Source organism: Leucoraja erinacea, chromosome 50 (genome assembly GCF_028641065.1).
Source record: "Leucoraja erinacea ecotype New England chromosome 50, Leri_hhj_1, whole genome shotgun sequence".
Taxonomy (NCBI): Eukaryota; Metazoa; Chordata; class Chondrichthyes; order Rajiformes; family Rajidae; genus Leucoraja; species Leucoraja erinaceus.
Genome location: NC_073426.1, coordinates 460600 through 476355, shown reverse-complemented (window position 1 = coordinate 476355; position 15756 = coordinate 460600). Strand labels below are relative to the sequence as shown.

General features: G+C 47.3%; 1 protein-coding gene across 1 annotated transcript in view; it reads left to right on the top strand.

Moving 5' to 3' along the window:
* Window positions 1-9654, top strand: part of acsf3 (acyl-CoA synthetase family member 3) — a 78893-nt gene extending 69239 nt beyond the window's left edge. Inside the window, exons 11-13 of the mRNA XM_055664901.1 lie at window positions 6306-6534; window positions 6622-6906; window positions 9546-9654. Of these exons, the coding sequence (XP_055520876.1) occupies window positions 6306-6534; window positions 6622-6906; window positions 9546-9654 (623 nt within the window). The remainder of the gene's footprint in view (window positions 1-6305; window positions 6535-6621; window positions 6907-9545) is intronic.
* Window positions 9655-15756: the final 6102 nt, after the last annotated feature.

Sequence of the window (15756 nt, the reverse complement as noted above, 5' to 3'; positions counted from 1 at the left end):
CTACCAGCTGCACCACCCTACAAACTACACCAAGCTAAACTTTATTCAAGTAAAAAATATGTGCAATACTGGAACCGTGCAAATAATTTGCCCGACATTCTCGGAGGCTATACATACGTTCAATACAGTTTACACAAATCTTAATTTCACCCCACATTCTTACCACTCATGTGGCCCCCTGGTGTGAAATCCCTTCCCTTATTTTCAGGGGTTTCTCCACCACACACTGCCCCCCAATGCCCCCCAATGCCCCGCAGCGGAAGGCCCCTAGACTGTGGTCCTCCCCCACCGAGCCTTGGTGTTGGCAGCACCGAGCTTCAGTGCATCCCTCAGCACGTACTCCTGCAGTCTGCAGCGGGCCAGTTGGCAACATTCCCTGACAGACATCTCACTCTGCTGGGTGGTGAACAAAGCTCGGGCAGTCCAAAGAACGTCTTTCACCGAGTTGATGACCTTCCAGCAGCACTCGATGTCTGTCTCTGAATGTGTCCCTGGGAACAGTCCTCTGTGACGGAGTTGTTTGCAATAAATCATGATGGGGACACTTGAAAACCTCTCCAGACTCTTTGCAAATTCACACTCTGTGAAGAGGTGGGCAACCGTCTCCTCTCCATAGCATGCGTCCCGAGGGCAGCGTGCGCTGGTAGTGAGGTTCCGACGGTGCAGGAAGGATCTAACTGGGTGGGATCCCCTCACCGCCAGCCAAGCCAGGTCTTGGTGCTTGTTGGTGCGTTCTGGCGATGAGGCATTTTGCCAGACAAGCTGGGCAGTCTGTTCTGGGAACCACACTACAGGATCCATGGAGTCATTTCCCTGCAGGACGTTCCAAGCTGACCACTGCCTGATGGACGTGGTCAAAGGTGTTGATCCGGAAGAACCTTTCCATGTACGACAGAAGGTGCGGCAATGTCCAGCTGACTGGCACATTGCGTGGCATCTGTGCCAGGCTCATCCTTTGCAACACCGGGGACAGGTAGAACCTCAGCAGGTAGTGACAGTTGGTGCCCACGTGCCTTGGCTCTACACTCAGCCTGATGCAGCCACACACGAAGGTGGCCATCAGGGTGAGGGCGATGTTGGGCATCCTTCACACACGGTCCATCCAGATGAACAAAGGGTTCTAAGAGTAAACCTAGCAATTATAGATCTGTTAGTTTGACGTCAGTGGTGGGCAAATTAATGGAAAGGATACTTAGAGATAATATATATAAGCATCTGGATAAACAGGGTCTGATTAGGAACAGTCAACATGGATTTGTGCCTGGAAGGTCATGTTTGACTAATCTTGAATTTTTTGAAGACGTTACTCGAGAAATTGATGAGGGTAAAGCAGTGGATGTTGTGTATATGGACTTCAGTAAGGCCTTTGACAAGGTTCCTCATGGAAGGTTGGTAAAGAAGGTTCAATGGTTGGGTATTAATGGTGGAGTAGCAAGATGGATTCAACAGTGGCTGAATGGGAGATGCCAGAGAGTAATGGTGGATGGTTGTTTGTCAGGTTGGAGGCCAGTGACGAGTGGGGTGCCACAGGGATCTGTGTTGGGTCCACTGTTGTTTGTCATGTACATCAATGATCTGGATGATGGTGTGGTAAATTGGATTAGTAAGTATGCAGATGATACTAAGATAGGTGGGGTTGCGGGTAATGAAGTAGAGTTTCAAAGTCTACAGAGAGATTTATGCCAGTTGGAAGAGTGGGCTGAAAGATGGCAGTTGGAGTTTAATGATGATAAGTGTGAGGTGCTACATCTTGGCAGGACAAATCAAAATAGGACGTACATGGTAAATGGTAGGGAATTGAAGAATGCAGGTGAACAGAGGGATCGGGGGAATAACTGTGCACAGTTCCCTGAAAGTGGAATCTCATGTAGATAGGGTGGTAAAGAAAGCTTTTGGTGTGCTGGCCTTTATAAATCAGAGCATTGGGTATAGAAGTTGGGATGTAATGTTAAAATTGTACAAGGCATTGGTGAGGCCAATTCTGGAGTATGGTGTACAATTTTGGTCGCCTAATTATAGGAAGGATGTCAACAAAATAGAGAGAGTACAGAGGAGATTTACTAGAATGTTGCCTGGGTTTCAGCAACTAAGTTACAGAGAAAGGTTGAACAAGTTAGGGCTTTATTCTTTGGAGCGCAGAAGGTTAAGGGGGGACTTGATAGAGGTCTTTAAAATGATGAGAGGGATAGACAGAGTTGACGTGGATAAGCTTTTCCCACTGAGAGTAGGGAAGATTCAAACAAGGGGACATGACTTGAGAATTAAGGGACAGAGGTTTAGGGGTAACATGAGGGGTAACTTCTTTACTCAGAGAGTGGTGGCTGTGTGGAATGAGCTTCCAGTGAAGGTGGTGGAGGCAGGTTCGTTTTTATCATTTAAAAATAAATTGGATAGTTATATGGACGGGAAAGGTATGGAGGGTTATGGTCTGAACGCAGGTGTATGGGACTAGGGGAGAATACGTGTTCGGCACGGACTAGAAGGGTCAAGATGGCCTGTTTCCGTGCTGTAATTGTTATATGGTTATATGGTTATGAAGTGGAAGACAGCTCGGGTGATTCCTGTGGCGTAGGAGGGAGGGACAAGCCACACTTGCGTCAAGTACAGCAGCCCTGAGAACATAATAAAAAAAAGTGAAAACAAGTGTTTAGAAATTGTTGCAAAGTAATTAAAAAGAAATAACTGAAATATCACATTTACATAAATATTCAGACCCTTTACTCAGTACTTTGTTGAGGCTCCTTTGGCAGCGATTACAGCCTCAAGTCTTGGCACACCTGTATTTGGGTAATTTCTCCCATTCTCTGCAGATCCTCTCAAGCTTTGTCAGGTTGGATGGGGAGCGTCGATGCACAGCTATTTTCCGGTTCCTCTAGAGATGTTCGATCGGGTTCCAGTCGGGTTCCAGTCCGGACTCTGGCTGGGCCACTCTAGGCCACCACCATGCTTCACTGTAGGTCTGGTATTGGCCAGGTGATGAGTGGTGCCTGGTTTCCTTCAGACCAAAGAGTTCAATCTTGGTTTCATCAGACCAGAGAATCTTGTTTCTCATGGTCTGAGAGTCCTTTAAACATAGAAATTAGGTGCAGGAGTAGGCCATTCGGCCCTTCGAGTCTGCACCGCCATTCAATATGATCATGGCTGATCATCCAACTCAGTATCCCGTACCTGCCTTCTCTCCATACCCCCTGACCCCTTAGCCACAAGGCCACATCTAACTCCCTCTTAAATATAGCCAATGAACTGGCCTCAACTACCCTCTGTGGCAGAGAGTTCCAGAGATTCACCACTCTCTGTGTGAAAAAAAGTTCTTCTCATCTCGGTTTTAAAGGATTTCCCCCTTATCCTTAAGCTGTGACCCCTTGTCCTGGACTTCCCCAACATCGGGAACAATCTTCCTGCATCTAGCCTGTCCAACCCCTTAAGAATTTTGTAAGTTTCTATAAGATCCCCTCTCAATCTCCTAAATTCTAGAGAGTATAAACCAAGTCTATCCAGTCTTTCTTCATAAGACAGTCCTGACATCCCAGGAATCAGTCTGGTGAACCGTCTCTGCACTCCCTCTATGGCAACATACCATTCGCTTTCTTTACTGCCTGCTGCACCTGCATGCCTACCTTCAATGACTGGTGTACCATGACACCCAGGTCTCGCTGCATCTCCCCCTTTCCCAATCGGCCACCGTTTAGATAATAGTCTGCTTTCCCGTTTTTGCCAGGCAAACTCCAAGCGGGCTGCCATGTGCCTTTTACTGAGGAGTGGCTTCCGTCTGGCCACTCCACCATACGGCCTGATTGGTGGAGTGCTGCAGATATAGTTGTCCTTCTGAACTCTGGAGCTCATGTTCCTTGGTCACCTCCCTAACCAAGGCCCTTCTCCCCCGATTGCTCAGTTTGGCCGGGTGGCCAGCACTATGAAGAGTCCTGGTGGTTCCAAAGTTCTTCCATTTAAGAATGACGGAGGCCACTGTGCTCTTCGGGATCTGCAAAGCTGCAGAAATTGTTTTATACTCTTCCCCAGATCTGTCTCGACACAATCCTGTCTCGGAGGTCTACGGACAATTCCTTCATCTTCATGGCTTGGTTTTTGCTCTGACATGCACTGTCAACTGTGGGACCTTATATAGACTGGTGTGTGCCTTTCCTAGTCATGTCCAATCAATTTCATTTACCACTGGTGGACTCCAATCGAGTTGTAAAAACATTTCAAGGATAATCAATGGAAACAGGATGAACCTAAGCTCAATTTTTAGTGTCATTGCAAAGGGTCTGAATACTTATGTCAATGTGACATATCAGAACTTTATTTTTAATTACTTTGCAAAAATTTCTAAACATCTGTTTTTGCTTCATCATTCTGGGCTATTGTGTGTAGATTGATGATTAAATAAAATAATTTAATCCATTTTAAAATAAGGCTGTAATGTAACAAAATTAGGAAAAAGTGAAGGGGTCTGAATACTTTCTGAATGCATTGTATGTGTGCGATATTCTGTCGAACGCCTTCCCCTGGTCCAGGCTGAACAGGCAGGCATCCACCTCTGTCCTGCATGTAGGCAATGGTATCCCTCAGCAGCGCCAGGCTGTTTGAGATGTTCCTGCCAGGTACAGACAGGTGGATTACCTGCCCTAGAGCAGACTTGACCCAGATGCCCGTCTTAAACAGGATCTTGTAATCAACATTCAACAATGGATAGTCTCCAATGTGTAATACCCTTCTGCTTGTAGATTAGAGTGATTCTGCCCTTCCTCATAGAGTGTGACATGCTGCTGGCTGGAAGTGTGTCATTGTACACTTCCAGCAGGTCCGGGCCCACTCAGTCCCACGGAGCCAGTAAACCATCACTTCCAGGAGTTTTATTTGAGTCAAAGGAACGGATGGAGCCAGTCAGCTCTTCTAGATATAGATATGCCATTTATTGTCACTATACATGTACAATGAGATTAAAAGCAGCTCATACTCAGTGCATACATATAATTTAGTATGAAAAACAAGAAACTGAAAACAAAACAAAAGGGAGAGGGGGGGGGGATAGGTGCACAATTCTGCGGCGCTATATACATATCTATAAAGGCAAAATGGTGAAGGATGAATAGGCAGTATTCTTAGCCAGATGTTTAAAGATTATATTAAATATTAAAAATGTTTAAAAAATATATTAAAAATTACTGTTACAATACACATTAAAGTTCCAAATTTCAGTACGTGGATATAATAGATGGAAGTCCGGGTGTTGGGCTGTGAAGTCAGTGCATGTGTGAATTAAGAGTAGTTATGACTTTTGGAAAACAACTATTCCTGAGTCTATTTGTCCTGGATTTGATGCATCTATAGCACCTTCAGGAGGGCAGCAGGTCGAACAGTCCAAACGCAGGATGGGAGCTGTCCTTGATGATCTTCTTTGCCCTGCTAAGGCAGCGGGAGGTGTAAATATCCATCAGGGAGGGGAGAGGGCAACCAATGATCCTCTGCGCTGTCCTGGTTACCCTCTGAAGCCTCTCCCTGTCTGCCATGGTGCAGCTGCCGTACCATGCTGTAATGCAGTATGTCAGCAGGCTCTCGATGGACGAGCGGTAGAAGGTCAGCAGCAGGTTAGAGTCCAGGTTGTGCTTCCTGAGGACCCTCAGGAAGTGCAGCCGCTGCTGAGCCTTCTTGATGACCGCTGTCGTGTTGTCTGTCCAGGAGATATCAGCAGCGATATGGACGCCGAGAAACCGGAAGGTGTTGACCCTCTCCACACACTCGCCGTTGATGTGTAGGGGAACTAAGTCGGTGCTGTGCCTCCTGAAGTCGACAATGAGCTCTTTTGTTTTCCTGGTGTTCAGAGCCAGATTGTTTTCTGAGCACCAGGTTGTCAACTTCAGGACTTCCTCTCTGTAGGCTGCCTCGTCTCCCTTCGAAATAAGTCCGACCACAGTAGTGTCGTCAGCAAATTTGACGATGCGGTTGTTGTTGTGGGCCGGACTACAGTCGTAGGTGTAGAGACAGTATAGGAGGGGGCTTAGCACACAGCCCTGTGGGGAACCAGTACTCAACCTGCGAGTGGAGGAGAGGTGGGGGCCGAGTCTCACAGTCTGGGGCCGGTTGGTGAGGAAATCTTTTATCCAGGCACATGTGAGAGTGGGGAGGCCGAGAGTGACCAGTTTACCAATGAGAATGATAAAGGGTCAGTGGTTGGTCCTGGCTCTCCCACTTGATGTTCAACCCGCATGTGCCCACCATAGATGTCCTCACCTTCCTTGCTCATTATGTCAGGGAGCAAGAAACTGTGTGAATGTGATGGACTTGTTTGGGATCTGGACAAGCGAGCGGAGTGGACGGGAAGGGAGCAATCATCCACCCTCCCTCAGTGTTCACTATTGGAGGGAACCATGGTTACCAGACCTATGCGGTGCAACCTAGGGTGTGCAGAAAATGCAACAAACTTGGGCACTGGGTGGCCGCCCAATGCAGTGTAGTTGTCTGCATGAACTGCAAGCTGGAGGGCCACGAGTCAAAGGACTGCCAAGTCAGCAAGAACTGCAACCTGTGTGGGTAGGCAGGCCACCTCTACAGGGCCTGTTCTAAAAGAGCCAGTACCTATGCACAGGTGATAAGAGGGGCTGTTGCCAACACCCCTAGGGTGGTCGAGATACCTCCCACCACTGCCAAGACCCCAGCAGGAAAGAAGAACAGTGATGACACCAGCACGACCACCTCAAGCCCCCACCGCCAGATCTCCAGAGACCTCCAGCCCCCTGTCCAGAAGGAAGAGTCAATTGAAGAGGAGGAACAGGAAGAGGCATGGCAGGTGGTGAAAAAGAAGAAACACCAGAGGCCTCTGCCCAAAGAGTCAGTGTCGGGCATCGAGGAGCCCGGTGCAACCTGTTTCTCTCGCGGTACACAGACTGGCCAGCCGTCTGCCAGGTTTGTGGGGATGGAACAGTCTGTGTACCACATGTACATGGAGTGTGTGAGGTTGCAGCTCCTGTTCCAATATCTAAAGGGTCTGCTCCTTGCCATATAACCACATAACCATATAACAATAACAGCACGGAAACAGGCCATCTCGGCCCTACGAGTCTGTGCCGAACAATTATTTTCCCTTAGTCCCACCTGCCTGCACTCATACCATAACCCTCCATTCCCTTCTCATCCATATGTCTATCCAATTTATTTTTAAATGATACCAACGAACCTTCCTCCAGCACTTCTACTGGAAGCTCATTCCACACCGCTACTACTCTCTGAGTAAAGAAGTTCCCCCTCATGTTACCCCTAAACTTCTGTCCCTTAATTCTGAAGTCATGTCCTCTTGTTTGAATCTTCCCTATTCTCAAAGGGAAAAGCTTGTCCACATCAACTCTGTCTATCCCTCTCATCATTTTAAAGACCTCTATCAAGTCCCCCCTTAACCTTCTGTGCTCCAGAGAATAAAGACCTAACTTATTCAACCTATCTCTGTAACTTAGTTGTTGAAACCCAGGCAACATTGTAGTAAATCTCCTCTGTACTCTCTCTATTTTGTTGACATCCTTCCCATAATTGGGCGACCAAAATTGTACACCATACTCCAGATTTGGTCTCACCAATGCCTTGTACAATTTTAACATTACATCCCAGCTTCTATACACGATGCTCTGATTTATAAAGGCTAGCATACCAAAAGCTTTCTTTACCACCTTATCTATATGAGATTCCACCTTCAGGAACTGTGCACGGTTATTCCCAGATCCTTCTGTTGAACTGCATTCTTCAATTCCCTACCATTTACCATGTACGTCCTATTTTGATTTGTCCTGCCAAGGTGTAGCACCTCACATTTATCAGCATTAAACTTCATCTGCCATCTTTCAGCCCCTTCTTCCAAATGGCCTAAATCACTCTGTAGACTTTGGAAATCATCTTCATTATCCACAACACCCCCTATCTTGGTATCATCTGCATACTTACTAATCCAATTTACCACACCTTCATCCAGATCATTGATGTACATGACAAACAACAAAGGACCCAACACAGATCCCTGAGGCACCCCACTAGTCACCTGCCTCCAACCCGATAAACAGCCATCCACCATTACCCTCTGGCTTCTCCCATTCAGCCACTGTTGAATCCATCTTGCTACTCCTGCATTTATACCCAACAGTTGAACCTTCTTAACCAACCTTCCATGAGGAACCTTGTCAAAGGCCTTACTAAAGTCCATATAGACAACATCCACTGCTTTACCCACGTCAATTTCCCTAGTAACCTCTTCAAAAAAATTCAAGAAGATTAGTCAAACTTGACCTTCCAGGCACAAATCCATGTTGACTGTTCCTAATCAGACCCTGTTTATCCAGATGCTTATATATATTATCTCTAAGTATCTTTTCCATTAATTTGCCCACCACTGAAGTCAAACTAATAGGTCTATAATTGCTAGGTTTACTCTTAGAACCCTTTTTAAACAATGGAACAACATGCGCAGTACGCCAATCCTCGGGGACTATTCCCGTTTCTAATGACATTTGAAATATTTCTGTCATAGCCCCGGCTGTTTCGACACTAACTTCCCTCAATGTCCTAGGGAATATCCTGTCAGGACATGGAGACTTATCCACTTTTATATTTTTCAAAAGTGTCAGTACTTCTTTTACTTTGAAACTCATAGTACCATAGCTACTCTACTAGTTTCCCTTACCTTACATAATTCAATATCCTTCTCCTTGGTGAATACCGAAGAAAATAAATTGTTCAATATCTCCCCCATCTCTTTTGGCTCTGCAGATAGCTGTCCACTCTGTCTCTCCAATGGAGCTCATTCCACACAGCCACCACTCTCTGAGTAAAGAAGTTCCCCCTCATGTTACCCCTAAACTTTAGTACCTTAATTCTCATGTCATGTCCCCTTGTTTGAATCTTCCCTACTCTCAGTGGGAAAAGCTTCTCCACGTCAACTCTGTCTATCCCTCTCATCATTTTAAAAACCTCTATCAAGTCCCCCCTTAACTTGAGATAGAGAGAGGCAGAGAGAAAAGGAGGCAGTGAGAGGCATAAAGGGAGAGGGAGGCAGAGATAGAGGCAGAGAGAGAGAGGGAAGGGAGTCCCCCATCCACTCTCCCTCCCCCTCTCTCCTATCCTTTCCCCATCCCCTCCCTCTCCCTCCTCTCCAAGGTCCAGTCCCATCCATTTACCGCTGGGTTCCTGCCAGCAGCGCCGGCAACTTTGAGGAGGGCGGACCTGGCCCTCCCGCTGGTGAGGCGCGGGGACGGATACGCACGGCCAGATGCCAGATCAGGTGGCGGATTTTGAAATTCGAAAAAAAAGTCTCCGCTATAGATTTTATAGCAGAGAAGGTTTATAGCGGAGATTTTTTTTTCGAAGTTCAAAATCCGCGGAAATCCTTTTGTGCGCACATAAATTTTCTCTGTGCGCTGGTTTCAAAACTTGTGCACGGCTGCACATGCGCACAACGTAGAGGGATCACTGCTCCTGGCTGCACTTCATGCCCACTATCCTCATGTTTGGACACATGTGCGTCTCCGCTCCGGCTGATCAATATGTATGCCTCACCCGTGTAGAGCGAGCGGCTGGCCGTTCTCCAGTAGCTCCCACCGCTGCCGGCCGTGTCCCAGCTGCTTGTTCTGGCCAGTGCCGACCGCAGACTGGACAGCACCTCCAAGCTCCTGATGGAGATGGTAAAAGACGCAAAGCTGCGCGATGCCTTCAGCGACCTTGCGGGTGGGTCACAGGTCGAGATCGGGTGGTTCAGTCCGGTCTCGGATAGACTTCGTCTTCACCACGAAGGCCGGCACGGTCAGGCACACCGACCTCACATGTTCTTCTCTGACCACTGCCTCCTTCAGGCTTCCTGTCATCTACAGGAGGACCAGAAGGCAAGCAAAGGGAAGTGGAAGTTAAATGTGAAGCTGTTGACCCCAGAGAACATTGAGGAGCTAAAGAGGGACTACGCATGTTGGAGAACGGTGAGGCCCCTCTTTGACTCCCCGACACTCTGGTGGGAAGCAACCAAGGAGAACATTAAGGGGTTCTTCATCTCTAAAGGCGTTCAGAGAGCAAGACAGTCAGAGGGAATTGTGTCAACTCCCGACAGATTTGCAGCAACTGCTCCTTCTGCAGTCGAGAGGGGTCGATGTGAGGGAGGAACTTAGAGAGGTGAAGGGCTGGCAATTTCGGCTCCGAATCCTCCAAGATCATCTTCCGATCCAGGGTCCGCCATGTGGAGCAGGATGAGACGAGCTCACACTTCTTCTTCCATGAGGTTTGCAGGGGGAGCTCCGTGATCAACAGCCTTAGGGAGGAGGACGGCTCGATAACATCCTTGCAGACGGACATGCTGAGGATCTGCACATCCTTTTATATGGGTTTGTACGACAGAAAGACCACAGACAGCACCGCCTCCCCAGAACTTCCTGTCCTCTATCACGGACGTCTGGGAGATCAGAAAGCTAATACATGATAAATGAGGATTAGACAGTGAGGAATGTGAGGAATCTGCTGCGGTGGATGTTTATGTTAACTTTGATGTAGTTGTGTGTCTTGTTGCTTTTTTTTAAAGTATGTCTGTATGGTAATTTGCATATGACAATAAAATACCTTTGATTACAACCGAGCAATTAGTGTATAGTTACACAAAGAGAGAATAATGTTTAGTGCAAGGTTAAGCCACCAAAGTCCCATCAAGGATAGTCTGAGAGTCATCAAAGAGGTAGATAGTTCAGCACTGCTCTCTGGTTGTGGTAGGATTATTCATTTGCCTAATAACAGCTGGAAGATTTCCTTCGCTCCATAGATGCTGCTGCACCCACTGAGTTTCTCCAGCATTTTTGTGTACCTGGGAAGAAACTATCCCTGAATCTGGAGGTGTGCATTTCCACACTTCTTTACCTTTTGCCTGATGGGAGAGGGGAGAAGAGGGAGTGACTGGGGTGTGACTCATCCTTGATTACGCTGCTGGCCTTGCTGAGGCAGCGTGAGGTATAAATGGAGTCAATTGAAGGGAGGTTGGTTTGTGTGATGGGCTGGGCTGCGTCCACAATTCGCTGCTGCAATCTTGGATGGAGCTGTTCCCAAACCAAGGTGTGATGCATGGGATAAAATGCTTTCTATATTGCATCTGTAGAAGTGGGTGAGGGTTGTAGGGACATGTAGAACTTCCTAAGCCTTCTAAGGAAGTCATGGCATTGGCATGCCTTCTTGATCATTGTTTCAATGACATACAGCTGGAAGCTCATGATGGCCGTAATGAAACCCAATTTTATAGCACATTTCCCCTCAAACTCTCCATTAGAAACTCGCCCTTCACTTCCATTGCCCTCTGAGAAGGGGCATTCTCACCACTCAATCCCCAAGGAAGCAGGGAGCCACCCTCTCATCTCAGTCTGCAGTGATAACACATTTTCTACAAACCTTGTGCTGAGCCTGGATTGTTCCACAGGGAGACACCTTACTCTCCCGGCCTGTGTCACCTCCCCTCAGGATCATTAAACTGATGCAGGAACTTTGCTCTCTGGGGGGAACACACTGTCAATATTTAGAGTCAAGACCCTGACTCAGGACCCCCACAGACCCACCCTTCCCCCAGCAGCACCCGGACCTGTCACCTCGGGCAGGTTGCATCGGCCTAGACTGAGTCCTCTTCCCCACACGATATTGTTAGTTGTGTTGGGTTCCCTTGTACCCTGAAGCTTTGTAGTTGCCTTTGGTGAGACCAGTCTTCTCCTTCTCGAGTCCACGCACAAGATTAGAAGTTGTTCAGCCAGAGCTGAACACAATTCTCGGCATCTGCACACAATGGTGTCTGTCTTGCGCTTCTTGTGCATGGTGGCGAAGATTGGTGGAGACCCACCACGTACAAGAAGCACAAGACAGGAAAAAGGAGGAGGAGGAGCCCAAAGGCTGAGGGAGGGGAGGAGATAGCAAGGGCTAACAAAATTGGGAGAATTCAATGTTCATGCCCCCAGGATGCAGATTCCCCAAGGTGCTGTTCCTCCATGGCCAGAGCGAGCAACACCGGAAATTGGAGGAACAACACCTCATATTCCGCTTGGGGAGTCTGCATCCTGGGGGCATGAACATTGAATTCTCCCAATTTTGTTAGCCCTTGCTGTCTCCTCCCCTCCCTCAGCCCTCGGGCTCCTCCCCCTCCTTTTTCCTTTCTTTCTTCCCGACCCGACCCCCCCCCCCCCCCCCCCCCCCCCCCCCCCCCCATCAGTCTGAAGAAGGGTTTCGGCAGAAACGTAGATGGTGCTGCACCCGCTGTGTTTCTCCAGCATTTTTGTGTACCTTCTATAGATTCAGGATCTGGTCCTGTGGATTGGAGGATTGCTAATATTATCCCACATTTTAAGAAAGGTGGGAGAGAAAAAGCAGAATATTACTTCGGAGTCACGTGAGTGACTACGTGAAGATCCCGCCAGCCAGCATGCGTATGTCGTCTATCGCATTGCGTAATGACTGGCTGGAGGCGCGCTGCTCCACCAGCGGTAAGTTTCAAACCTGAAGGTAAGTTTTCAACTTATTTCCAGGTCTGTTTTTCTTTGCAGGAAGCTCTTTACAGAGTTCCTGTTGCGGTCGTTCCGGGGTCCAAATCCCAGCTCCGCGGGGAAACCCGGCTCAGGGAAACCCGGCTACGGGGACCGTGTGAAAACACAAGACCCCGGGAAAACCCAGCTACGGGGACTGTGGGAAGACGGCGGGGAACCCGGCTCGGAGAAACCCGGCTACGGGGACCGTGGGAAGACACGGCAATGGACCGCGGAAGTGCGGGTAGGCGGCGGCGACTTCAGACTCCAGCTGCCAGCACAGGGTACAGCCAAACGGAGTCTGAGAGGCCTAGACTTGGAGGAGTCAGGCCAGGAGGGTTCCCCTCCGACATGGGTACACCCTCTAACTGTTTTACCCAGATAGAGCATAGATAGCGTCCGCAGGGCGTTCATCGTGACTGAGGTGATGCCCCATCCTGATATGGCCCATGGAGGAGCCATATCAGCGCAGGTTTACTCGAGGGCCTGTGACAGCACCTCTTTCAGGGCTGCTTACAAATCTCCCTCACTGTGAAGGTGTGTACGAGGGGTCAGTTGGTAACTGGAGGCACAGTCGTCTTTCTTACAGTTTGGCTTTCTTCCCAACCAATTGTTCAAGCGCTTTAATTTAGTTCAACAAAGAAACTGACAAGTTACTAAAGAACTCGGAAATATGTCTGGGGAACATACTGGAGTACATGCGTGAGGTTCCAGAACTTTCTGTCATGGCATCAAGGGTTGCGATATCCTCGCAAACGAAGGAACTCCTGGAAGAGTTTCCAGTAATTGACAGAAAACCTGGAGGGGCCAGAGTTCCCCTCGCGAAACAGCAGCTACCTCACGTCACATCATTAAATTATTCCTGAAAGTGCCGGCAGTGAACAACGCTATCTGGGGTGATATTGGAGGTGGCATGAAAACCCAGGAAAGGAAACTCCAACAAATTTTAAAGATTACTCACCTGGTGTTGATGTGCAAAGCAAACTTCGAAATGATGTCCAGCCGCCGAATCTTCTCTTCACCGAAACCCTGTCCAAACAGGTAAGACCGGGATGAGGAAACAAAAGCTGTCGGACTATTCAAGGTACGACGAGCAAAGCTTTGTTATGTCGGCGACAACACACCTCACGCCTCCATTGGCAGGAAGTGGTTCACTGAAGCTGGGCACAGGTCTTGCAGGCCAATCCCAAACCGGTCCTCAGGGAAAATATGGGATCCACGTACACCAGCAGTCCTACTCTCCAAATCAAGGACGGAAATAGAACCCGCATCAGGGGCCTTGGACTTACCATAAGACCACCGGTAACCGTGGAGGTAGGTGGGTCTGGTTCTTTCCGAAACATGGGGTATGTGGACCCTTTACAAGTTGGTAATATTTACACTTGTCTTTGTACAAATGACAATGATAACATGAGATTCAGATCTGTTTAAGAATAACATGGCGTGGATAAGCTTTTCCCACTGAGAGTAGGGAAGATTCAAACAAGGGGACATGACTAGAGAATTAAGGGACAGAAGTTTAGGGGTAACATGAGGGGGAACTTCTTTACTCAGAGAGTGGTGGCTGTGTGGAATAAGCTTCTAGTGAAGGTGGTGGAGGCAGGTTCGTTTTTATCATTTAAAAATAAATTGGATGGTTATATGGACGGGAAAGGAATGGAGGGTTATGGTCTGAACGCAGGTGTATGGGACTAGGGGAGAAAACGTGTTCGGCACGGACTAGAAGGGTCGAGATGGCCTGTTTCCGTGCTGTGATTGTTATATGGTTATATTATATGGTTATAACATGAGATTAGTTTACACTGCACAGTATACAAGTGAGACAGGCGCAGAAATTGGCCAGAGTTCTCGGAAATATGTCCGGAGTTGCCTTTCAAGGCAGGCTTGTGGCAGACATGGCCTGTTCATTGTCAACAGGTTCAACTCGAATGTGCAGTATAGACATTTCTGAATAGGAAACTTTGTGACTGTCTAACTTCCATGGGATTAGTTTCCATTCACAGGGATCACCGGAGATATTGAAATTTAGCTGGATGGGGCAATGATTACAGTTAAAAGCGTTGCAAAATGGGCTAACTTCAGCTCCCAGGTTATTTACCAAATTACTAAAACCAGTGCTTCGGCTGCTCAGAGCTAAAAAACAATTGTTATGGCCTATCTGGATGATATTCTAAACGCTGTATTTTGCTAAATTAGCTTTATCAGCCACAAAACTATATTTGCGAAATTGGGTTTCTCATCCATCCAGTTAAATTTAAGTTGATACCAACTGAAATTATTGATGATTGGGATTTACCTTTAACTCTATTAATTTGTCCGTGACTCTGCCCTGAGGCAAGAGATTGGAATTAATTGAATCTTGTAACAACCTTGTTGTTATCAAGCAGCCTTCTATTCATAAAGTGTAATTAGCAATATATTTGCTTTTCAGCTGTGCTATTTGGGCCTTTATATTATCAGAACTTACAGCGTGCAAAGGAGTAAGCTCTCAAGTACCATGTAGATCATTGCTAACAGACCTATGCTATTACCAGCTGAAACTATTAAAGTAACTTTGGTGGACGAACAGTATTCAGCATTGCTCCACTAACATTTCGTCAGTAAATCTTCAGTTATAATTACAAATTGATGCTATTGCTCAAAGATGGAAAATTACTAATACCATCTCTAGTTATGGAGGCGGATGGGATTTGCATGAGTTACCAATTCGTCAGTTATATGGTATCAACTACCTATAGACACTAGGTGCATTCTGTGGGTTAAAGGGTTTGTGCAAATATGCATCATCTGCATGCTCAAGTCCAAGTTGATACACTTTGGTGGTGGAAATGTTAAATCACATGGGTGCAATCAAGTCAAAGTATCCAGTGATAGTTTGCCTAACATCATTTGGCGCTGGTGTATCATCACGTAAAAAATTCAGCAAGTTCCCGTTTCATGGAATTTTTGGAGTACCTGATTGGCCTATACAGGCATGGTTCCTGCTGATGTTGGGAATGATAATAGAACCGTATGTGGTTATTTCTAGACACAAAAAATTGCTGGTTTAGCCGTGACTCGGGAAACCATCCTCTGCATGATTAAATCAATTAATTGACTTGCAGACTCTGAGAAGATCTTTCCTGCGGCTCGGGTTGTCAAACCAAACCATGGACGTGCTCACTGCAGATTGCAGGGATAGCACCAAATAAGCAGTACATTTCCTCATAAGGAGATGGGAAGTATTTTGTTTAAATGCTAATATTAC